The sequence below is a fragment of the Hyla sarda genome, chromosome 6, assembly GCF_029499605.1.
Source record: "Hyla sarda isolate aHylSar1 chromosome 6, aHylSar1.hap1, whole genome shotgun sequence".
Classification (NCBI taxonomy): domain Eukaryota; kingdom Metazoa; phylum Chordata; class Amphibia; order Anura; family Hylidae; genus Hyla; species Hyla sarda.
Window position 1 is genome coordinate 258,707,885 of NC_079194.1, and position 26,010 is coordinate 258,733,894.

The 26,010-nt window shown below is 43.2% G+C and overlaps 2 protein-coding genes across 2 annotated transcripts in view; one reads left to right on the forward strand and one right to left on the reverse strand.

Annotated features, from left to right (window-relative positions):
• Positions 1-10,196, forward strand: part of CDC42BPG (CDC42 binding protein kinase gamma) — a 241,734-nt gene extending 231,538 nt beyond the window's left edge. The window contains exons 35-37 of the mRNA XM_056527077.1: positions 7,995-8,073; positions 8,154-8,239; positions 10,014-10,196. Coding sequence (XP_056383052.1) covers positions 7,995-8,073; positions 8,154-8,239; positions 10,014-10,061 — 213 coding nt within the window. The 3' untranslated portion in view covers positions 10,062-10,196. The remainder of the gene's footprint in view (positions 1-7,994; positions 8,074-8,153; positions 8,240-10,013) is intronic.
• A 148-nt stretch (positions 10,197-10,344) lies between these two features.
• The window catches only part of SCYL1 (SCY1 like pseudokinase 1), a 74,838-nt gene continuing 59,172 nt past the window's right edge, over positions 10,345-26,010 (reverse strand). The window contains exons 16-19 of the mRNA XM_056527075.1: positions 19,379-19,633; positions 18,721-18,802; positions 18,467-18,624; positions 10,345-10,537 (exon numbers count right to left, since the gene is read on the reverse strand). Of these exons, the coding sequence (XP_056383050.1) occupies positions 18,500-18,624; positions 18,721-18,802; positions 19,379-19,633 (462 nt within the window). The 3' untranslated portion in view covers positions 10,345-10,537; positions 18,467-18,499. The remainder of the gene's footprint in view (positions 10,538-18,466; positions 18,625-18,720; positions 18,803-19,378; positions 19,634-26,010) is intronic.

Here is a 26,010-nt window from a genome sequence, read left to right on the forward strand (position 1 = left end):
GGACATACAGAATAAAGATAAGGTGTCATTTTTACCGAAAAATGTACTACGTAGAAACGGAAGCCCCCAAAAGTTACAAAACAGCCTTTTTTATTTTTTATTTTGTCTCACAATGATTTTTTTTTTTTCATTTTGCTGTAGATTTTTGGGCAAAATGACTGACATCATTACAAAGTAGAATTGGTGGTGCAAAAAATAAGCCATCATATGGATTTTAGGTGCAATATTGAAACTTATGATTTTTTAAAGGCAAGGAGGAAAAAACGAAAATGCAAAAACGGAAAAACCCTCGGTCCTTAAGGGGTTAAACATGCATGGGATAAGCATAAGGCTATCCTTCATGTAAAATAGGGCTAGGAACTATTGATAGCATTCAGATTATTGGGCAGACTAGATGGGCCAAATGGTTCTTATCTGCCGATATGTTTCTATAGTAACAGGGACTGTTCCCCAGGACTGGCGCATGGCCTGTTAGTTTAACCTCCTTTGTATGTAAATTGTTTAAGGGTTTTCTAAGAATTATTTTGGAATATCTTGATAAAAATAAATGTATGACTCCATATCAGCATGGCTTTATGAGGGATCGGTCCTGTCAAACTAACCTGATCAGCTTTTATGACGAGGTGAGCTCCAGACTGGACCAGGGGCAATCGCTGGATGTCGTATATCTGGATTTTTCCAAAGCATTTGATACGGTGCCACATAAACGGTTGGTGCATAAACTGAGAAGGATGGGGCTGGAGGAAAATGTGTGCAAGTGGGTAAGTAACTGGCTCAGTGATAGGAAACAGAGGGTGGTTATTAGTGGTAATTACTCTGATTGGGTGACTGTTACTAGTGGGTACCACAGAGGTTAGTCTTGGGTCCTGTTCTATTTAATATATTTATTGATGACCTTATAGAGGGGTTGAATAGTAAAGTAGCAATCTTTGCAGATACTAAACTCAGTAAAGGGGTAAACACTATAGAGGACAGAGCACTATTACAAATGGATCTGGATAGGTTGGAGGTTTGGGCTGGGAAGTGGCAGATGAGGTTCAACACTGATAAATGTAAGGTAATGCACATGGGGAAGAAAAATCCGGGCTGGGATTATGTATTAAATGGCAGAACACTTGGGACGACTGACGTTGAAAAGGACTTAGGAGTCTTAGTTAGCAGTAAATTTAGCTGTAGTAACCAGTGTCGGGCAGTTGCTGCAAAGGCAAATAAAATCATGGGGTGCATCAATAGGGGCATAGATGCCCACGACAAGGAAATAATTCTACCGCTGTACAAATCACTAGTCAGACCACACATAGAATACTGTGTACAGTACTGGGCACCAGTGTACAAGAATGATATAGTGGAGCTGGAGAGGGTTCGAAAACGGCCATCCAGGGTAAAACGGGGATTGGGAGGACTACAGTACCCAGAAAGATTATCAGAATTAGGGTTATTTAGGTTAGAAAAAAGAAGACTTAGGGGAGATCTAATAACTATGTATTAATATATTAGAAGGCAGTACAGAGATCTTTCCCATTATCTATTTATACCCAGGACTGTATCTATAACAAGGGGGCATCATCTATGTCTAGAGGAAAGAAGGTTTCTACACCAGCACAGATGGGGGTTCTTTACTGTAAGAGCAGTGAGACTGTGGAATTCTCTGCCATAGAGGTGGTCATTATTAACTCTGTAAAATAATTTAAAAGGGGTCTGGATGCATTTTTGGAGAATACCTTATGAACCTTATGAACTATGTTACTTTGTTACTTACTGAATGTCCCGAAAATTTCCGGTTTCCGAGCCTGGAGACGCAGCTCCGCACATGATGCGGGTGCTGCAGGGAGATCTCGGGATGTCCTAGTGGCGGCCCCCCGCATCAGACATCTTAACACCTATCTTTTGGATAGTGGATAAAATGTCTAAAGCTGAAATACCACTTTAAGGACCAGGCCAATTTTTGTTTTTACACTTTAGTTTATGGATACTAGACTGTATCTCCTACGACTGTATCACCCTTTTCCAGCCCACCGGAGCACCTAAAAGCTAAACTAATTTTATGCAAGCTAAAGTCAGTAACTGCCGAGCAGAGAAGTTTGTGACAAATCGAACTTTGCTCATCTCTAGTGTACGCCATTGACCTTGCAGTTTAGCTACCCTTATATTTGAATAGTTTGGAAAATTATGCACGTGGCAGTACCACATGATTATTGAAAGTTTTAGTTTTATTTAAAAAATAGGAAAAGGGGGGGGGATTCAAACTTTTATTAGGCAGGGTTTTATGACTTTTATTCATTTTTTTTTTAACCCCTTCCCGCAGAATGTCATATATAAACGCCGGGTTGTGCAGTGCGTTCGCGCATCCCGGTGTTTATAAATGACATTCAGTTAACCCGGCGATGCGCAGCATCGCACGGGTTAACTGGCAGAAGTCCCGCTGTTTCCAGCAGGGGACAACTTCTGCTTCACCCCCAGGACCATCCATTGATGGTCCTGGTCAGCGATCACTGTGATTGGTCCCTGTGGACCAATCACAGTGATCTGGGGTGAAAGTTCAGATCCCCCGCACTGCCCGCCCCTGGAAGTCGGGCAGAATGGGGGACGAAGGCTGCGGGGGCTCGCGGGGACCTGCGGCACACGGGGGGAACACGTGGGGACTGGCGGACTTACCTGATCCAGCGGCGGGACCGAGGAGCAGCGCGGGACCGGCCACGTGGACGAGCAGCGACGGGTAAGTATGTGGTCCTCAGAGGCAGCAGTGAAGATCTTCACTGCTGCTTCTAGGAGTCTGAAAACTACAACTCCCAGCATGCCTAGACAGCCTTTGGCTGTCTGGGCATGCTGGGAGTTGTAGTTTTGCAACATCTGGAGGGCCCCCGTTTGGAGACCATTGTATAATGGTCTCCAATCTGTGCTCTTCCAGCTGTTGCCGAACTACAACTCCCAGCATGCCCTTCAGCTGTCTGGGCATGCTGGGAGTTGTAGTTTTGCAACAACTGGAGACACACTGGTTGGGAAACATTGTCTGTTTCTAACTCAGTGTTTCCTAACCTGTGTGCCTCCAGCTGTTGCAAAACTATAACTCCAAGCATGCACTAACAGACCATGCATGCTGGGAGTTGTGGTTTTGCAACAGCTGGTGCACCCCCCCCCAACCCCCCCCCCCCCCCCCCCCGTGAATGTACAGGGTACATTCACATGGGCGAGGCTTTTACAGTGGGTTTCTCGCATCTTGACATGCAGCAAATTTTGCGCTGGGAAACTCGCTGTAATCCCCCGCCCATGTGACTGTACCCTAAAAACACTACACTACACTAACACAAAATAAAATAAAAAGTTAAAAACACTACATATACACATACCCCTACACAGCCCCCCTCCCCCAATAAGAACGTCCGGTACACCACTGTTTCCAAAGCAGAGCCTCCAGCTGTTGAAAAACAACAACTCCCAGTATTGCCGGACAGCCGTTGACTGTCCACGCATGCTGGGAGTTTTGCAACAGCTGGAGGCACCCTGTTTGGGAATCACTGGCGTAGAATACCCCTATGTCCACCCCTATGCAAATCCCTAATTTAGGCCTCAAATGCGCACGGCGCTCTCACTTTGGAGCCCTGTCGTATTTCAAGGCAACAGTTTAGGGCGACATATGGGGTATCGCCGTACTCGGGAGAAATTGCGTTACAAGGTTTGGTTTTTTTTTTCTTCTTTAACCCTTCATGAAAAGGAAATGTTGGGGTCTACACCAGAATGTTAGTGTAAAAAAATTTAATTTTTTTACACTAACATGCTGATGTTGCCCTATACTTTACATTTTCACAAGAGGTAAAAGGGAAAAAAAGCCCCCCAAAATTTGTAACGCAATTTCTCCCGACTACAGAGATACCCCATATGTGAGCGCAAAGTGCTCTGAGGGCGCACAACAAGGCCCAGAAGGGAGAGTGCGCCATGTACATTTGAGGTGATTTGCACAGGGGTGGCTGATTGTTACAGCGGTTTTGACAAACGCAAAAAAAAAAAAAAACCCACATGTGACCCCATTTCGGAAACGACACCTCTCACGGAATGTAATGAGGGGTGCAGTGAGAATTTACCCCCCACAGGTGTCTGACGGATCTTTGGAACAGTGGTCCGTGAAAATGAAAACTTGTACAGCCCACTGTTCCAAAGATCTGTCAGACACCAGTGGGGGGCAAATGCTCACTGTACCCCTTGTTACGTTCCTCAAGGGGTCTCGTTTCCAAAATGGTATGCCATGTGGGATTTTTTTGCTGTTCTGGCACCATAGGGGCTTCCTAAATGCGATATGCCCCCCGAGCAAAATTTGCTCTCAAAAAGCCAAATATGACTCCTTCTCTTCTGAGCATTGTAGTTCGCCCATAGTGCACTTCAGGTCCACTTATGGGGTACCTTCATACTCAGAAGAGAAGGGGTTACAAATATTGGGGAGTATTTCCTGCTATTAACCCTTGCAAAAATGTGAAATTTGGGGGGAAACACACATTTTAGTGGAAATGTTTTTTTGTTTTTTTTTACATATGCAAAAGTCGTGAAACACCTGTGGGGTAATAAGGCTCACTTTATTCCTTGTTACATTCCTCAAGGGGTCTAGTTTCCAAAATGGTATGCCATGTGTTTTTTTTTTTGCTGTTCTGGCACCATAGGGGCTTCCTAAATGCGACATGCCCCCCGAGCAAAATTTGCTCTCAAAAAGCCAAATATGACTCCTTCTCTTCTGAGCATTGTAGTTCGCCCATAGTGCACTTCAGGTCAACTTATGGGGTACCTCCATACTCAGAAAAGAAGGGGTTACAAATATTGGGGGGTATTTCCTGCTATTAACCCTTGGAAAAATGTGAAATTTGGGGGGAAACACACATTTTAGTGAAAAAAAATAATTTTTTTTTTACATATGCCAAAGTCGTGAAACACCTGTGGGGTATTAAGGCTCACTTTATTCCTTGTTATGTTCCTCAAGGGGTCTAGTTTCCAAAATGGTATGCCATGTGAGGGTTTTTTGCTGTTCTGGCACCATAGGGGCTTCCTAAATGCAACATGCCCCCCAAAAACCATTTCAGAAAAACGTACTCTCCAAAATCCCCTTGTCGCTCTTTCCCTTCTGAGCCCTCTACTGCGCCCGCCGAACAATTTACATAGACATATGAGGTATGTGCTTACTCGAGAGAAATTGGGCTACAAATAGAAGTATACATTTTCTCCTTTTACCCCTTGTAAAAATTCAAAAATTGGGTCTACAAGAACATGCGAGTGTAAAAAATGAAGATTGTGAATTTTCTCCTTCACTTTGCTTCTATTCCTGTGAAACACCTAAAGGGTTAAAATGATGACTGAATGTCATTTTGAATACTTTGGGGGGTGCAGTTTTTATAATGGGGTCTTTTGTGGGGTATTTCTAATATGAAGACCCTTCAAATCCACTTCAAACCTGAACTGGTCCCTGAAAAATAGTGAGTTTGAAAATTTTGTGAAAAATTGGAAAATTGCTGCTGAACTTTGAAGCCCTCTGGTGTCTTCCAAAAGTAAAAACTCGTCACTTTTATGATGCAAACATAAAGTAGACATATTGTATATGTGAATAAAAATTTTTTTTATTTGTAATATACATTTTCCTTACAAGCAGAGAGCTTCAAAGTTAGAAAAAATGCAAAATTTTCAAATTTTTCATCAAATTTTAGGATTTTTCACAAGGAAGGGATGCAAGTTACCACAAAAATTTACCACCATGTTAAAGTAGAATATGTCACGAAAAAACAATCTCGGAATCAGAATGATAACTAAAAGCATTCCAGAGTTATTAATGTTTAAAGTGACAGTGGTCAGATGTGCAAAAAACGCTCTGGTCCTTAAGGCCAAAATGGGCTTGGTCCTGAAGGGGTTAAACACAAATATTTTTTTTGTCCCCATAGGGGGCTCTAAAATGCAGTCTTTTGATTGCATGTACTGATCAATGCTATGCAATAGCATAGCATTGATCAGTGTTATCTGTGCTCTGCTGCTCCAGCCTGCATGGCTAGGATGGCAAGGAGGCAGGTAAGGGCCCTCCCCCGTCCTCTCATCTGATCGGGACATCGTGGTTTCACCGCAATGGTCCCGATCAGCTCTGCTGAACTGCTGTGACACTTTTACTTTCGCCTTAGACGCCGCAATCAACTTTGATTGCGGCGTCTAAGGGGTTAATGCCGGGCATTGGCCCGATCGATGGTGCCTGGCTTTAACCATGGGTCCTGGCTGCTGATAGCAGTTGGGACTCACAGGGTTTGAAGCGTGCTAAGCTTGTGTGCACGCTTCAAACCCCGCTAACGGGACCAGGGCGTACATGCACACCTTTGATCCTCAAGTACCGGGACGCAAGGAAGTACCTGTACGCCCTTGGTCCCCAACAGGATAAAGTGAATGGAACAATTTGAAATACCAAACACAACCTGGGAATAGGTATGGTGCTGTTTTCTATTTCTTGATAACCCCTTCATGCGACTTTGAATGGGTTTGTTGTTGTTTACATTTCCTGGTCTGATGAGTTCCTATTCCAGCTGTGAGATTAAGATGGGTGTAAACAACCTAAAAGTATGGATCTTCCTGCCTAATATCAAGTATTCAGCCTGGTGGTGTTGTAATTGTGTGGAAAACATTTTTATTGGGCCTCTTAGTAATAATTGGTCATATTTTAAATGCAACAGCCTACCTGAATATTGTAACATAGTTTATTAAGGTTGAAAAAAGACAAGTCCATCAAGTTCAACCTTAAATTCTAGGGGTTGATGCAGAGGAAGGAAAAAAAACAATGAGGTTGATGACTAGAGATGAGCGAACTTACAGTAAATTCGATTCGTCACAAACTTTTCGGCTCAGCAGTTGATGACTTTTCCTGCATAAATGAGTTCAGCTTTCAGGTGCTCCCGTGGGCTGGAAAAGGTGGATACAGTCCTAGGAGACTCTTTTCTAGGACTGTATCCACCTTTTCCAGCCCACCGGAGCACCTGAAAGCTGAACTAATTTACGCAGGAAAAGTCATCAACTGCCGAGCCGAGAAGTTCGTGACGAATCGAATTTACTGTAAGTTGGCTCATCTCTACTGATGACAATTGCCCCATGACAGAGGAAAAATTCCTTCCCGACTCCAGTATGGCGATCAGAATAAATCCCTGGATTAACATACTATGCACATAAATCTAGTATTCATAACTTATATTTTTCCAGAAAAACATCCAGCCTCCCCCCCCCCCCCCCCCTCCTTTGAAGTTGTATGGGTCAGACCGCACAACATTATGTGGCAGAGAGTTCCATAGTCTTGCTGCACTTACAGTAAAGAATCTCTGTCTGAGATGATGGTGAAACCTTCTTTTCTGTAGATGTGTTGCTGACCAAGTCCATCCCTTTATGACCACAGAGTCTCCTGTATCGTCTGACATTGATTATTACTTCCAGAAGTATAAATGTACAAACATGACAATTAGGTTGCTGTACTCCAATGGCCTCCGCAGTCACCAGATCTTAATCTAATAGAGCACATTTGTGATGTAGTAGAAAGGAAGATTGACATCATGGATGTTCAGCAGATAAATCTTTCACAACTGCATGTCCATATGTACTGAAATCTCTGAAGAATGTTTCCAGCACCTTGTAGAAAGTATGACAGGAAGAATGAAGGCAAAACGTTCTAACCCAGTACTTGCAAGGTGTACCTAATAAAGTGGCCAGCGAGTGTATGTTGGAGCTGCAGTTTGGGCAAAGTGCTAAAAAGTGTAAGTTATGTAACAAGCTCCCTATCTGATTTCTTCCAATGGATTAAACTCTTTCCTGGACCGTTGGCGATCGGGCCAAATTTCTTTCCATTGGAAGTGAGTAAAGGTTTAAATAACAGCAAGCATATCTTCTATATCAATTCCTTACAATTTGCTGTTCCACAATTTTTTTTTTACAATCTGTATGATCTATATAAGAAAAGTGTACAACTTTTCGTCAATTACCTGTGACTAAATATCAACCAGGCACAAGAAGAGAAAAGGAGGAGCAGTGGGCAAGAAGCAGCAGGGATGGAAAGACCATTATCTTCTAGCAGTGACACTGGTAATGTTAAACTCAATATCTGACTTCTGCCATATACTAGCATGATTAGAAATACATAATATGGATTTTTTCTTATACAGTAAAACGAAGTTCATGCAGCTCCCAGTCAGAAGACTCCCTGTCCTCACCTCACAGCTTGATCCTCTCATCAGAAACCTTACATGAGGTAAGAACAGTGTGACGTGCCTCTATATCAAGTACAGTGGTCCCTCAACCTACGAAGGTAATCCATTCCAAATGAACCATCGTATGTTGAAGGATCCGTGCAATGTAAAGTATACAGTGGTCTACAACCTTTGGACCTCCAGATGTTGCAAAACTACAACATCCCTACTCTCTTCAGCTGTTTAGAAACCGCAGCTCCCTGCATACCCAGACAGCCATTGCATGGCAGGAATTTTACCACAGCTTAGAGACCTGTCATTTGAGATGGGACTAGGTTGTGCAGAAGCATAGAAACCACTAGAAATAGTGTAAAAAGATTGTATGAAGCCCACAATATAACATGCCCTAATTTCAGGGCAAAATGTCAGCACAAATGGTAAGATCTTAAAGACAACATGTCACTATGAGAGACCTCTTAGAGATTCACTGACTAAACAATGAAAACTAGCAACATGTCCAACTTAAAGGGATAATGCGGAGAAAAACTTATTATTTTAAATCAACCGGTGCCAGAAAGTTAAACAGATTTGTAAATCACTTCTATTTAAAAATCTTAACGCTTCCAGTACTTATCAGCTGCTGTATGCTCCACAGGAAGTTCTTTTCTGTCTGACCACAGTGCTCTCTGCTGACACCTGTCTGTCTCAGGAACTGTCCAGAGCAGGATAGGTTTGCTATGGGGTTTGCTCCTGCTCTTGACAGCTCCTGAGAACGACAAAGGTGTCAGCAGAGAGCACTGTGGTCAGATAGAAAAGAAATCCAAAAAGAAAAGAACTTCCTGTGGAGCATACAGCAGCTGATAAGTACTGGAAGGATTAAGATTTTTAAATAGAAGTAATTTACAAATCTGCCATGTGCATTTCCATCGATGTTGAGTTTTTTAATCTTGTCTATTGTGTATGTGTTTAGTGATACTTTATGTATGAATTTGTTACCAATAGTGCATTTTAATATATTGAGTTGATTGAACATTTGTATGGTGCCGTTTACCTCATGAATCTATTCTTTAATAGGGGCTTCATTTTAGTACATTTTATACCTCTTTAAAACAACACTCTGTGCTAAACTGATCTGGTTAGGCTTAGTGCATGATCCAATGCCTCTCTAGTATTTTTATTGTGTGTTCACAATCCCCAGAATGAAACAGGCTAAGTACGCAGCTAAGCGCTTCTCTCTGTCTTGCTTTTGTAGCTTAACAAGACATGCTCCATAGACTTGGGGTCCACGCACACTGAAGAAATTCAGAGAGGAATGCCATGAATTAGCATTTATTTCATGCTGAATTTTACAATCGAAATAAGCGTAGGATAATAAAGAGAACAATTTAACTACTCATTTCTTCCTGCTTGTTCTGGTGGTAGGTGGGGGTCAGAAAACGCAGACACTGACCGATTAAAAAAAAAAGTCAAAAGTTTGTTGGGTGTCAAGTTTTCAAGTGACAGGGACACTTTAAATCACCTTGAAACATGACAGATTTACAGTCAAATGTGGTAGAATCTTTTCTATACAGAAGAGTTATCTCCGTGCACCAGCCCCCATAATAAATTATCTTTCTAATAAGACATTTGGGGAGATTCAAACTATGCAGAAAAAAAGCGGAGCAGTTGTCTATAGCAACCATTTTCTTAATTAAAGGCCTTTAAAAAGAAAATGAAGTGATCTGATCGGTTTCTATGGGCAACTGCTCCACTTTTCCTCTGCACATGTTTTGATAAACGTCCCCTATTGTGCATATCTGATTTCACAGTAACAGCTTTATCTCTTTTCTTTTCTAGATTCCTGATCAAACTGCTACTTTAAATACGTCCAACACTTCTTCATAAGACCTGATGCATGAGCCTGTTGCGATTTTTTGCTGACAAGGATTAAAAAAAATGTGACAGTGGATTTTTATGATTTTTTTGTTACAGTCAAAATGCTTTTGTTTGTCTTGTTACTTTGTTTTATTGGATGTGTATATATTTTTCTGAATTCTCCCAGTTGAGATGCCAATACACACCCCTTCACCTCTTGTACCATGTCATGTTTTATACAATAGATGCCAAATCAAGTGGATGAATTATATACAGTGTTTCTGAAGTTATTTTATATGGCAGGAAGCACAGACAGGGCTAGATTTCATTTTTATTGGAGTTTATTATATATGTACATGGAATTACAGAAGCGATAAATTCTGGTTTGGAAAATGTCCTTTTATTCTTCAGCTGTGAATATACAGCATTGTATGTAAGATAAAAATTTATACAACATAAATATTATGAAATCTCTGACCGTGTCCATTCTTTACTGATGGCTTGTCCTATCGAGAAAACATAAAAGAATAAATGGATCAGTCTAACTTTGCATTTTCTTAAGCTCCAATTGCAGGCAATGAAATCTGTGTCAGTCAATGCAGAAATTCTAACAAAAAAGCCTCTGAGCAATGACTTAGAATAAGTAACCTGCACTTATTTTGGCATATTAAAATACTTGCTGCACATTTTTTGAGCATGCATTTTAAATGTCTCAAACAGGCATTTGGCCACTGAATTAAAGAGGTAATTTTTTTTTTTTTTTAAATCAATTGATGCCAGAAAGTTAAACAGATTTGTAAATTACTTATTTACTATTTAAAATCTTAACCCTTCTAGCTGTTATATGCTCCAGAGCAAATTCTTATCTTTTTGAATTTCTTTTCTGTCAGACCACAGTGCTCTCTGTCCATCTCAGGAACTGTCCAGAGGTGTCAGCAGAGTAGGAGCAAATCCCCATAGCAAACCTCTCCTGCTCTTGACAGCTCCTGAGACCACGGTGCTCTCTGCCGACACCTGTCTGTCTCAGGAGCTGTCAAGAGCAGGAGAGGTTTGCTATGGGGATTGTCCATCTCAGGAACTGTCCAGAGTAGGAGCAAATCCCCATAGCAAACCTCTCCTGCTCTTGACAGCTCCTGAGACCACGGTGCTCTCTGCCGACACCTGTCTGTCTCAGGAGCTGTCAAGAGCAGGAGAGGTTTGCTATGGGGATTGTCCATCTCAGGAACTGTCCAGAGTAGGAGAAAGAGGTTTCAGCAGAGAGCACTGTGGTCAGACGGAAAATAAATAAAAAAAAAGATAAGACTGGTCAGACTGAAAAGAAATATAAAAATATCAGCTTCTGTATGCTCCACAGGAAGTTTTTAAGTACTGGAAGGATTAACATTTTTAAATAGAAGTAATTTACAAAAATTACTTAACAGTCTACCTCAGGAACTGGTCACAGCAGGAAAAATTAACAGCTTTAAAACAGGATTAGATACATTCCTGGAACAAAATAACATTAATGCTTATGAAGAAATATAAAATCCCATCCCTTCCCCAATATCGCGCCACACCCCTACCCCTTAATTCCCTGGTTGAACTTGATTGACATATGTCTTTTTTCGACCGTACTAACTTTGTACCTTTCTGGCACCAGTTGAATAAAAAAAAAAAAAAATTGCTTTTAAGCTGCAAAAGGTCTGTCAGTTCAGATTTAGTTCAATTTTACATCCATACACATAGATTGTATTGGAAATCTTATGAGCGAAAAAGCATTGGTAGTAATGGCCTTTTGTGTAGACTGTTAGAGGATGTGATTTGGACATAGTGCAACCACTAGTCATTAGGGCTGTCCCTAGTGCCTTCTCTCTGCCCCACCAGCCGATTTAATAGATCTCTGCTTGGATATGGAGAGAGCGTTTTCTCAATAAAAGCCAAGAGGGAAGGGAGAAGACTTTAAAGAGGTACTCTGCTGAAAACCTCTTATCCGCTATCCAAAGGACCTTCGCTGCGGAACCCCTGACATGTGGCGCATGGAGCGAACTCCACTCCGTGCCCGATGACTGGCGATGCCAGCCCCCCTCCAGTGACGGCTATGTTCTAGCCATCACAAACGCGGAAGCTGCGAGCTTCCATGTTCCGGCCGCTGCCGCCTGACCGGAGATCTTATATCCTATGTTTTTGATTGGAGATAAGATGTTTTCAGCGGAGTACTCTTTTAATGGTTCATGCAGTATGAAAGTGATGACAGGTCCTATTTAACCCCTTAAGGACCACATAATTTTCCACTTTCATTTTTTCCTCATCACCTTCTAAAAATCATAACGCTTTCAATTGTGCACCTACAGACTCATATGAGGGATTATTTTTTCCGCCACCAATTGTACTTTGTAATGACATCAATCCTTTCACCACCCAGAAAAAAAATATTTGTGGGGTGTCCAAAAAGTGCACTTTTCAATAAAAATGACACCATGTATTCTGTAGCACCAGGGAGCAGTTAAAGGTACCTTTTAGACACCACTGTCAGCGGCGATCTAAAGGGCTAATAGCCAGCCGCATGTTGGCTATTAACGCCGGCCCTGAGCTACAAGAATCAGCTGTCGGGAGCCCGCGCCATACCTGCTTAACGGCACATAGACGTGTATACACGTCCATGGTCGTTAATGGGTTAAATGTAATCTTTCAGCTGCAATTAACATTTCAATCTGCTGACATTGTTGGGACAAGGAGACATGATACCTTTCATGAATCTCTCTGTGCTTCTATATGTTCTAACCAGCAGCAAAAGTGGGGTGTTCTTCCCCTGTGAAGCTGGCAGGACGGTGGAATTTTTAATTCTGCCCAAGTAATTAAACATTTAATTAGCCCCCCCCATGTAAGGCCTCCTCCCACAGGCCACATTACTTATTTTCTGCCCTGTGCGGACAGCAGGTTCTGTATTTTTATCCAGAGCCTGCCTGGGTTAATTTTTCCCCCTTTTTTTTTTTTTTTAACACTTTTGCTGCTCTGGCCAGGGTCCCTGTGTCAGGGGCTCTGACTCCGGCTGCCTCATGGTTTTTAATTAAGGCTGCCTCTCGGGCGGCACTGAAGTTGTTTATTCTATGTTTCGGGCGATTCCGCCCAGTGTTTCCTGTGCCCGGTCCCTCGCTCAGTACGGGGCCGCGGACAGGAAGTACGTCATCTGACAACTTCCGTTCTGGCTGGTTTTTTTCTCTCTAGCGCGGATTGCACTAGTTTTTTCTAATATTAGTGCATATTTAGCAGGTACGAAGGGGCACAGGCTAATTTTGTTAAACATACTAAACTTTAATACAGCAACAGATATATAATTTCCTGAGGGGGTGGAGCCTATTTGAATTTATATATAGGCAGATACCAAAGACGCCAGCCCAATCAGAAACGTGATGGAGGACGCGGCCGTGGCACAGACCGTAAAGCCGAGCTATGACTCTCCTCTAAGGGCCACCAATGTTTCCCCTATCCCTTCCCTTCTAGAATGTTAGGTATAGAATTTATCTACCGATCCCCCTCGTTTAAGTTTATACCTGTCAACCTGGATGCGAGAAATCCAGGATCCTTGGGTTCTGGACGTTATTCAGACATGGTACAAGATAGATTTCATCTCCCCTCCTCCAAGGAAATTTGTGTTAACAAAATTACTTCCTCCAAAGCAGGCTATTCTAGGGGACTCTGTCTTCCCGTACATAGGAAAGCACGCTGTGGAGGAAGTTCCCCCCGATCAAAGAGGATCAGGGGTGTTTTCCCCAATCTTTCTAGTGCCGAAACCATCGGGTGACTGGTGTATGATCATTTCTTTATGAAGCTGTTTAGAAAGTGAAGATCTATGAAGATTCAGAATGGAAACCATTCGCTCAGTCATCAGCATCCTGGACCCTCAAGATCTTATAGTTACCATCGACTTGAAGGATGCTTACCTTCATGTCCCTATATTTCCTGCACACAGGATGTTCTTGAGGGTTGCTGTCACCATAAAAAGTATGGTAAGGCATCTCCAGTTTTCCGTTCTGCCCTTCGGCATTACTTCCGCTCCCCACACCTTTACAAAGGTGGTGGCGCTGGTGGTCTCTGCCCTCAGACTAAAAGGTCTAGAGATCATTCCTTACCTAGACGACTGGCTTCTAAAAGCCGCTACTCTAGACGTGCTACAGTCTCATCTTCATCTGGCTCTAGAATTTCTCCAGCGTTTGGGCTGAATTATAAATTGGGAAAAGTCCAAAATCATCCCTTCCACCTCCAGGAAGTTCCTGGGCTTCGTTCTCAACTCCTCTCAGATGACTTTGTCCCTCACTACGGAAAGAGAACAGGTCATAAGAGAATTTCTGATGATTCCTCGCAAGGTATCAGTCAGAACTCTGATGAAGATGTTGGGTCATATGTCAGCGTCTACAGAGGCAGTTCCGTAGGCTCTGTGGCATCTCCAACCGCTTTAAGATCAAGTCTTGGCTGTCTGGAATCACAACACCAAGGGGTTGGACAAAAAGTGCACCCTGTCAATCGAGGTCCGTGCATCTCTCAGATGGTGGACGAATCTGACAGATGGGAGGTCCTTAAGTCAACCTCGTTGGATCACTTTGAATACGGACGCCTCCCTTCTGGGCTCGGGAGCCCATCTGGACGAGAATCCTGTACATGGTGCTTGGACCCCTCAGGAGAGACTTCTCTCCTCCAACATGAGAGAGCTGAGAGCAGTTTGTCTAGCTTCGCACCCCTTATTCTAGGGAAAGCAATAAGAGTTCGGTCAGACAACACCACCATGGTGTCTTACATCAACAGACAGGGTGGCACGAAGTCGCAAGTGCTCCTCAAGGATACCGGACTAATTCTTGGGCAGAGATCAATCTAACCCACCTTTCAGCAGTCCACATTAAGGGGGATCTCAACATAGTGGATAACTCTAAGGTAGGGTGTGCCAGAGATAGATCTCATGGCAACTCGTCTGAACATCAAGATGAACCGGTTTTGCTCTCTTTTCAAAGAGGACAATCCTGTGACGATAAACGCTCTGTCCATTCCATGGAGGTTCAGGCTGCGCCCCCCCGTGCAGAACCTTGTGTCTCACAACACAGGCTCCTGCCTAGATCTGAGGAGACTCAATCTGACAGCCTGAAGATTGATAGGACCCTGCGGAGGTCTTAAGAACCATTGCACACTCTAGAGCAGAGTCAACAAACAAGGTTTATTCCAGGAGAAAGCAGATTTTCCTTCAATGGTGTGCTACGATAGAGGTAGTAGCCTCAGACCCTTGACAAGGGTCTTAGCCCATCCACTTTAAAGGTACATGTTTCAGCACTCTCTGCTTCTTTAGGGGTTCTTGCGACAAAGATCCACCTAATCAGAAGATTCCTCAGGGGAGCTGAAAGACTTAAGCTTAGTGTTCTCAGACCTATTCCCAAATGGGATTTGCCTATTGATCTTAAGGGGTTATGTTCTACACATTTTGAACCTCTAGAGGTAGTCGACTTTAGGTATTTGTTCCTTAAAGTCACCTTCTTATTGGCCATAACCTCATCCAAGAGGATTGGTGAGCTTCAGGTCCTTTCGGCTTTTGAGTCTTCGTCAAATACCTCAACAGGACTCTGTCCTGGAGAAAAAAAAAAGTGTATACCTTTGTTCCTAAGGTCCCAACTTTCTCCAACATCACTCAGGCCATATCCCTTCCAGTTCTGTGTCCTAATCCATCCTCTCCCGAGGAAGTTGCAGATCATACTTTGGACATTTCAAGAATCCTCAGAATTTACATCTCAAGAACTGGAGAATTTAGAAGATCCGAACACCTTCTTGTTTACTTCTTAGGGAAGAACAAAGGTCTTAACTCCTGGGCTACAAAAGCCTCCCGGATTGCCTCTTTAATCCATCTACTCAGAGAGGGTTTAGAGGCTTTAACTCCTCCTGCCTTTGTCACTGCCCATTCCACCCAGCAGTATCTACTTCTTTTGCTGAAAGAAAAGCTGTTCCTCTGGAACAAATCTGTGCTGCTGCCTCCTGAGGCACCCATAATACATTTATCAGTCATTACAGGGTTAATGCCAAACGTTCGGAAGAGTTGGCCTTTGGGCAATCCATCCTAAGTGCCGCTCTCCTGTAGTCCCTCCCTATTTGTGTTGTTACTTGCTAAGTCCCCACTTGTGCTGCTGGTTAGGACGTAAGGGAAGCATTAATTTTTATCGTAAAGTTGTTTTCCCTTAGTCCTAACAGCAGCACACAAATTTCCCACCCTTAGTTCTTAAATAGGCACTGTAACATATAAAAACTATTGATATATTGTAAAGCATGCAAAACCAATAGGTTTTGCAATTGCTTTCATTGGCTTTTTCAGTATGAAATACTGAAAAATTTCTAGTCAAAGAACTGTCACACCCCCCCCCCCCCCCTTCTCGAATGCATTCAGTCCTTCTGTGAACACTGCTTCGTCCTGGACGTTTTGGTGGGGGGAGGGGCTGCACACACTCAGACTCATGGGGAGGGGGAGGGGCAGGAAGACTGCTGCAAGGCCCTCACTGATGTCTGCTGTGTGAGAGAGGAAGAAACATTGCATTGCAGACAAAAAAGTAAGTGTCCATGTATGTGTGTGTGGATATATGTGCATGTGTGTATATATCACTGTCTATCTAATGTGTAAAAATATATGAAGCGTGTGTGTGTGTAATAAAGGGGGACTACAATCATATCCTCATGCTGTTTCAAAACTAAAACTCCCAGCATGCCTGCACAGCCAAATGATGTGTGGGCATGCTGGGAGCTGTAGTTTTGCAACAGCTGGAGGCACCCTGGTTGGGAAGCACTGGACTGAGGTGAGGGAGGGGGAGGAGGAGTGGTTATCAGAGTGAGTACCCGCCCCCCTGCTTCTGGTGGACAAAATTAAGGTATTTCAGAAATGAAGCTAATTCTGAGAGAAATGTAGGTCATAGACACATAAAAAAATTACATGTACATGATCAGGATGAGATACTGAGCAACATAACAGTTTTGTTTTTTTGAATGATCTGACGAGTACGCTTTAAGTTTATTTTACTTGTTATTAACCAATGTGGCCTGTGGGAGGAGGCCTTATATGGAGGCTAATTAAATGTTTAATTACTTGGGCGGATTTAAAAATTCCACCGTCCTGCCAGCTTCACAGGGGCAGAACACCCCACTTTTGCTGCTGGTTAGAACGTATAGAAGCACAGAGAGATTCATGAAAGGTATCGTGTCTCCTTGTCCCAACAATGTCAGCAGATTGAAATGTTAATTGCAGCTGAAAGATTCCATTTAACCCCTTAACGACCATGGACGTGTATACACGTCTATGTGCCGTTAAGCAGGTATGGCGCGGGCTCCCGACAGCTGATTCTTGTAGCTCAGGGCCGGCATTAATAGCCAACATGCGGTGCCTAAAAGGTACCTTTAACTACTCCCTGATGCTACAGAATATATGGTGTCATTTTTACTGAAAAGTGCACTGCGTTGAATTGGACACCCTACAAATATTTTTTTTCTGGGTGGTGAAAGGATTGATGTCATTACAAATTACAATTGGTGGCGGAAAAAATAATCCCTCATATGAGCCTGTAGGTGCACAATTGAACACCCCACTTTTGCTGCTGGTTAGGACTAAGGGAAAACAAATTTACGTTAAAAATTAACACTTCTCTGGTGTCAAGTGTCAGAGTTTTCCATTCCCATAAAAAAAAAATAAAAAAAAAAATAAAAAAAGAAATGGAATGGAATGCCTCCTTGCTCCTGCTTGACTAAAAGCTAAGGCTCCCCTTCCATTACCAAGCTTTTTTTTTCCAAATCTTGCACCAGAGCACAATTTGTATGCACATGACAGGGATGGGAGTGGAAGCAAGGAGGTGTTCCAGCCCTCAGCACTAGGAACCAGAGAATGCATTTTTCTACGTTACGCTACCATTGATTTAAATGGGTCCACAAACAGTCCACAATAGTGTCAGATTTGAGGACTGTACCCATTCAAATGAATGGTAGCGTTAACTCGCAGCGGGAAACCCGCTGCTAGTTACTAGCATGTGAACGCACCCTAAGGGCTCGTTCACACGAGCGGATTTGCGGGTTTCCCGCTGCGTATTTGAAAGGGGGTGGGCTCTCCACAGCAGAAATCTGCTGTGAAGAGCCCGTCCCCTTTTAAATATGCAGCAGGAAACCTGAAAATAAATCTGCTTGTGTGAACAAGCCCTAAGAACATAATATGTCATCTTGCCCTTACCGCTATCTAACTATGTCAGCAGATTGAAACGTCATTTGTAGGTGACAGATTTCCAGCCCCCCCGTATGGAAATACACAAAATCTTAAAATAATTTTTTCACTGTTCAAAAATAAAACCAAGCAGCAACCAGTTAAAAGGGATAATGAAGTTGAGCAGGACAAAATCAAGCTGGACCTTGTATATTTCTGAACCATAAATTAAGATGAAAAATAAATCACGTACCCCATCTCTGGTTTTACTGTTTCTTTACTCTTTTTAATCCAGTTTTCTCACTCCAAGTTTCAGGGGTCCCTTGGCTGCTCTCCGCTCAGCACGTTTAGCTTCCATTTCTCGTTGGCGTTCCTCCCTCTTCTTCCTAGCAATCTCTGCTTTGCTTAGGCCTGTCATACAAACAACTTGCATGTTCATGTAATACTATAGCTGGTGTCTATCTTTCTTGTTTAGATTACATCTTCTATAGTCTTCTGGTAACTTACCCTGCTCTGCTTCCACAGACTCCCAGTTGTCATCTCCGCCCCAGTCACCACCTCCTTCTGAACTGGGATTACTATATTGTTTCTGTTGAAAAATAGCCATTATTTATTGCATACATACCTAAATTCTAGAATATTGCATAAAATGTAAATTCACATTAGCTAGCAATACATGTCCATAAGCTGTTATAGTAGTAGGACCCATAATTACATGTGTACAGCTGTACTAAATAAGGCAGGAATCAAAAATGTGGCCATCATATCATATAGCTGTTAAAGAAATACATTTTTTGTCTTTTAAGTTAATGATAGGGATCATACAAAGACCATCTGACAACCAATCACTTGAAAGAATATCCCAGGTTTAGTGTAGCTGTTGTGCCACAATTCTGGCTCCAAATATGCCAGAACCTACAAACTTATTATGCACAGTGCACCAAAACAAACAGTAAACTGTGTCTCCCTGCCAAGTATATATTGCAGTTGAAACCAGGCAATGTCTGGCAAAATTGTTGCTTTAAACTAAGACTAGACAGTCTACAGAAGTGCTAGATTTATCAAACCACCTAAGCCACTGTGATACAGCTGGTGTATTTGTATTTCTTAGAGTAAAGTAAGACAGTCAATAACAGAATTAGTCATTTGTCTTAATGTTTCTTACCTGGCTGGTTTTCTCAGCCACAACAGAGAAGAAGGCTGCATGTTTTTCACCTGCTTCTGATGTGCCCCAGTTGTAGTCACTGGCTAACCTTGTGCCCTCTGGTGGCAAAAAGGGGGACTGTGTTTGCTCTTTTTTTTGGGAAACTGGTTGAAAGGCATCTTCCCACCCCCAGTTGTCCTCAGATGCAGGAGGGCTCCTAATATCTGTCAGTCTGTGATCTGTCTCTGCTTTATTTTTCGACGATGTATATGAAACCTGAGAAGAAAAGTTAAGACGAATGCAACTGAATACAAAGTTAAAACATGAAGAAATATGTAGAAAAACTAGAGTAGTTGGTGGCAACCGACCTACCTCTATTTTGGTTGGAATAAAAAAAAAAAAAAAAAAAACTCATGCAGTGGAACAAAATCAGGTCAAAATTATAAACACATAGGGGGAGATTTATAAAAACCTGTGCAGAGGTCTTGTTAACCCCTTAAGGACACAGGGTTTTTCCGGTTTTACATATGATTTTTAGAAGGTGATGAGGAAAAAATGTATAACGCTTTCAATTTTGCACATAAAATTCCATATGATAGCTTATTTTTTGTGCCACCAATTCTACTTTGCAGTGACATCAGTCATTTTACCCAAAAATCCACGGCGAAACGGAAACAAAATTCATTGTGCGACAAAATTGAAGACAAAATGTCATTTTGTAACTTTTGGGGGCTTCCGTTTCTACGTAGTACATTTTTCGGTAAAAATGACACCTTATCTTTATTCTGTAGGTCCATACGGTTAAAATGATACCCTACTTATATAGGTTGGATATTGTCGTACTTCGGAAAAAAATCATAACTACATGCAGGAAAATGTATATGTTAAAAATTCTCATCTTCTAACCCCTATAACTTTTTTATTTTTCCGCGTGCCGGTATGAGGGCTCATTTTTGTGCCGTGTTCTGAAGTTTTTATCGGTACCATTTACTACCTGACAGAGTAACTAATGTGCAAGTAGAAGGACACCTAGGAAATAGTGATCATAATATAATACATTATAGCTTGTTCTTCAATAAGGGAATCTCTCGAGGGGCCACAAAAACAATGAACTTTACGAAGGCAAAGTCCGATCAACTCAGAGAAGCCCTTAACAATATAAACCGGGATAATGTCCTCATAAACAGGAATACTGACACTAAATGGGAGAGTTTTAAAAATATCTTAAATTCTCACTGTAAGATGTATATACCTTATGGGAATAAAAGGGTCAGAAATAAAAGAAAACCAATATGGATGAAAAAAAATGTTAAGGGGGCAATAAATAACAAAAATAAAGCATTTAAACAACTAAAGCAGGACGGCAGGGAAGAAGCATTAAAAAGCTATAGAGAAAAATTTAAAATATGTAAAAAACTGATAAAATCCGCAAAAATAGAGACAGAAAGACTCATTGCCAAAGAGAGTAAATCTGACCCCAAAATGTTCTTTAACCCCTTAAGGACGCAGGATGTAAAAGTACGTCCTGGTGAGGTGGTACTTAACGCACCAGGACGTACATTTACGTCCTGTGCATAACCACGGGTATCGGAGCGATGCCCGTGTCATGCGCGGCTGATCCCGGCTGCTGATCGCATCTCGCGGGCGTCCGCCATTAACCCCTCAGGTGCCGGGATCAATACAGATCCCGGCATTTGCGGCAGTGCGCGATTTGAATGAATGATCAGATCGCCCGCAGCGCTGCTGCGGGGATCCGATCATTCATAACGCCGCACGGAGGTCCCCTCTCCTTCCTCCGTCCGGCTCCCGGCGTCTTCTGCTCTGGTCTGAGATGGAGCAGACCAGAGCAGATGACATGACCGATAACACTGATCTGTTCTATGTCCTATACATAGAACAGATCAGTATTAGCAATCATGGTATTGGTATGAATAGTCCCCTATGGGGACTATTCAAGTGTAAAAAAAAAATTTAAAAAAATCCCCTCCCCCAATAAAAAAGTAAAACGTCCGTTTTTTCCTATTTTACCCCCAAAAAGCGTAAAAAAATTTTTTTATAGACATATTTGGTATCGCCGCGTGCGTAAATGTCCGAACTATTAAAATAAAATGTTAATGATCCCGTACGGTGAACGGCGTGAACGAAAAAAAAAAAATCCAAAATTCCTACTTTTTTAATACATTTTATTTAAAAAAAATTATAAAAAATTAATTAAAAGTTTTTTATATGCAAATGTGGTATAAAAAAAAAGTACAGATCATGGCGCAAAAAATGAGCCCCCATACCGCCCCCATACTGCTTATACGGAAAAATAAAAAAGTTAGAGGTCATCAAAATAAAGGGACTAATTTGGTTAAAAAGTTTGTGATTTTTTTAAAGCGCAACAATAATATAAAAGTATGTAATAATGGGTATCATTTTAATCGTATTGACCCTCAGAATAAAGAACACACGTCATTTTTACCATAAATTGTACGGCGTGAAAACGAAACCTTCCAAAATTAGCAAAATTGCATTTTTCGTTTTAATTTCCCCACAAAAATAGTGTTTTTTGGTTGCGCCATACATTTAATGATATGAGTGATGTCATTACAAAGGACAACTGGTCGCGCAAAAAACAAGCCCTCATACTAGTCTGTGGATGAAAATATAAAAGAGTTATGATTTTTAGAAGGCGAGGAGGAAAAAATGAAAACGTAAAAATGAGTCCTTAAGGCCAAAATGGGCTGAGTCCTTAAGGGGTTAAAGGAGTACTCCGGAGCAAAAGTTTTTGGGGCCATTTAAAAGATAATCCAAAATTATTTAACATTGTTAATTACCTCCACTCAGTAATATGCACGCATCCTCGAGTTTCCGAAATCCGGAAGTATAGCCTGGGTTTCTCAATGATGAATTTCGTCCCCTATTCATTCTGCTTGCTGCAGCCATTTTGGTAAGGAAACGTCACCCTTGTAATCATCCTCCCCACTCTCTGCTGGCCCCCCTAGCCTCCTGTGGGTCACTCCCACAGTTTACATATTCATGGCATCTTCGTTTGCACAGCTGCGATTCGCTGGGCTGTGCAAACGCCCCTGATCAATCACAGTCTTCCGTCCGCACCTGCACACTCACTACAGAGCCGGTGTGAGGGGCAAACTTGCGCTCCCATGCAGACTGCGTCTGCTCCTCCCCCAGCTCTCCAAAGATTTCCGAAGCTAGAGCTGGGGGAGGGCAGAGAAAGGGGAGAGCGGAGGTACACGCCCCCTCCCTCATCTCCCCTCCCTGAGCTCGGGCTGGGCTGAGCTCGGGAGGACGCAGGTCTGCACAGGGAGAGAAAAGCCAGAGCAGGGGGAGAGAGGAGGAGCACAGCTCCCTCATCTCCCCTCCCCTCGGAGGATGCAGGTCTGCACAGGGAGAAAGAAGCCAAAACAGTGCTCCTCATCTCCGCTGCCTGAGCTCTGTCTGTGTTTAATGTGCACGGGCTGTGGAATAGATCCCGGACTGGAGATTATTTCTGTGTGTGTTTGGTTGGGGGGGGGGGGGGGGGGGGGGGGGGAGTTGTAGTCCCTGTTGTGTGTGTGTGTGTATGCCAGGAGTTGTAGTCCCTGTTATGTGTGTGTGTGTGTGTGTATATGCCAGGAGTTGTGGTCCCTGTTACGTGTGTGTATGCCAGGAGTTGTAGTCCCTGTTATGTGTGTATGCCAGGAGTTGTGGTCCCTGTTATGTGTGTGTGTGTGTGTGCGCGCGTGTGCATGCCAGGAGTTGTGGTCCCTGTTATGTGTGTGTATGCCAGGAGTTGTAGTCCCTGTTCTGTGTGTGTATGCCAGGAGGTTGTAGTCCCTGTTATGTGTGTGTGCATGTGTGTTTGTGTGTATGCCAGGAGTTGTAGTCCCTGTTATGTGTGTGTGTTTGTGTGTGTGTGTGTGTGTGTGTATGCCAGGAGATGTAGTCCCTGTTATGTGTGTGTGTATGCAAGGAGTTGTGGTCCCTGTTATGTGTGTGTGTGTGTGTGTGTGTGTATGTATGCCAGGAGTTGTAGTCCCTGTTATGTGTGTGTGTGTGTGTGTGTGTATGCCAGGAGGTTGTAGTCCCTGTTATGTGTGTGTGTGTGTGTGTGTGTGTGTGTATGCCAGGAGGTTGTAGTCCCTGTTATATGTGTGTGTATGCCAGGAGTTGTAGTCCCTGTTGTGTGTATGCCAGGAATTGTAGTCCCTGTTATGTGTGTGTGTGGGTATATGCCAGGAGTTGTAGTCCCTGTTATGTGTGTGTGTATGCCAGGAGGTTGTAGTCCCTGTTATGTGTGTGTGTGAATGCCAGGAGGTTGTAGTCCCTGTTATGTGTGTGTGTGAATGCCAGGAGTTGTAGTCCCTGTTATGTGTGTGTGTGTATGCCAGGAGGTTGTAGTCCCTGTTATGTGTGTGTATGCCAGGAGTTGTAGTCCCTCTTATGTGTGTGTATGCCAGGAGGTTGTAGTCCCTGTTATGTGTGTGTATGCCAGGAGTTGTAGTCCCTGTTGTGTGTGTGTGTGTGTGTGTGTGTGTATGCCAGGAGTTGTAGTCCCTGTTATGTGTGTATGCCAGGAGTTGTAGTCCCTGTTATGTGAGTGTGTGTATGCCAGGAGTTGTGGTCCCTGTTATGTGTGTGTGTGCGCGTGTGCATGCCAGGAGTTGTGGTCCCTGTTCTGTGTGTGTATGCCAGGAGGCTGTAGTCCCTGTTATGTGTGTGTGCATGTGTGTTTGTGTGTATGCCAGGAGTTGTGGTCCCTGTTTTGTGTGTGTATGCCAGGAGTTGTAGTCCCTGTTATGTGTGTGTGTGTTTGTGTGTGTGTATGCCAGGAGTTGTAGTCCCTGTTATGTGTGTGTGTATGCCAGGAGTTGTGGTCCCTGTTATGTGTGTGTGTATGCCAGGAGTTGTAGTCCCTGTTGTGTGTGTGTGTGTATGCCAGGAGGTTGTAGTCCCTGTTATGTGTGTGTGTGTGTGTGTGTGTATGCCAGGAGTTGTAGTCCCTGTTGAGTGTGTGTGTGTGTATGCCAGGAGTTGTAGTCCCTGTTGTGTGTGTGTGTATGCCAGGAGTTGTAGTCCCTGTTGTGTGTGTGTGTGTGTGTGTATGCCAGGAGTTTTAGTCCGTTATGTGTGTGTGCGTGTGTGTGTGTGTGTGTATGCCAGGAGTTGTGGTCCCTGTTATGTGTGTGTGTGTGTGTGTATGCCAGGAGTTTTAGTCCCTGTTATGTGTGTGTGTGTATGCCAGGAGTTGTGGTCCCTGTTATGTGTGTGTATGCCAGGAGTTGTAGTCCCTGTTATGTGTGTATGCCAGGAGTTATGGTCCCTGTTATGTGTGTGTGCGTGTGTGTGCGTGTGTGTATGTTTGTGTGTATGCCAGGAGTTGTGGTCCCTGTTATGATTGTGTATGCCAGGAGTTGTGGTCCCCGTTATGTGTGTATATGCCAGGAGTTGTAGACCCTGTTATGTGTGTGTGTGTGTGCCAGGAGTTCTGGTCCCTGTTATGTGTGTGTATGCCAGGAGTTGTAGTCCCTGTTATGCGTGTGTGTGTGTGTGTGTTTGTGTGTGTGTATGCCAGGAGTTGTAGTCCCTGTTATGTGTGTGTGTATGCCAGGAGTTGTGGTCCCTGTTATGTGTGTGTATGCCAGGAGTTGTGGTCCCTGTTATGTGTGTGTGTATGCCAGGAGTTGTAGTCCCTGTTGTGTGTGTGTGTATGCCAGGAGTTGTAGTCCCTGTTATGTGTGTGTATGCCAGGAGTTGTGGTCCCTGTTATGTGTGTGTATGCCAGGAGTTGTAGTCCCTGTTATGTGTGTATGCCAGGAGTTATGGTCCCTGTTATGTGTGTGTGCGTGTGTGCGTGTATGCCAGGAGTTGTGGTCCCTGTTATGTGTGTGTATGCCAGGAGGTTGTAGTCCCTGTTATGTGTATGTATGCCAGGAGGTTGTAGTCCCTGTTATGTGTGTATGCCAGGAGTTGTAGTCCCTGTTATGTGTGTGTATGCCAGGAGTTGTAGTCCCTGTTGTGTGTGTATGCCAGGAGTTGTAGTCCCTGTTTGTGTGTGTGTATGCCAGGAGTTGTAGTCCCTGTTGTGTGTGTATGCCAGGAGTTGTAGTCCCTGTTGTGTGTGTGTGTATGCCAGGAGTTGTAGTCCCTGTTATGTGTGTGTGTGTGTTTGTGTGTGTGTATGCCAGGAGTTTTAGTCCCTGTTATGTGTGTGTGTGTATGCCAGGAGTTCTGGTCCCTGTTATGTGTGTGTATGCCAGGAGTTTTAGTCCCTGTTATGTGTGTGTGTATGCCAGGAGTTGTGGTCCCTGTTATGTGTGTGTGTGTGTATGTATGCCAGGAGTTGTAGTCCCTGTTGTGTGTGTGTGTGTGTGTGTGTATGCCAGGAGGTTGTAGTCCCTGTTATGTGTGTGTGTGTGTGTGTGTGTATGCCAGGAGGTTGTAGTCCCTGTTATGTGTGTGTGTATGCCAGGAGTTGTAGTCCCTGTTGAGTGTGTGTGTGTGTGTATGCCAGGAGTTGTAGTCCCTGTTGTGTGTGTATGCCAGGAGTTGTAGTCCCTGTTGTGTGTGTGTGTGTGTGTGTATGCCAGGAGTTTTTGTCCCTGTTATGTGTGTGTGCGTGTGTGTGTGTGTGTGTGTGTGTGTGTATGCCAGGAGTTGTGGTCCCTGTT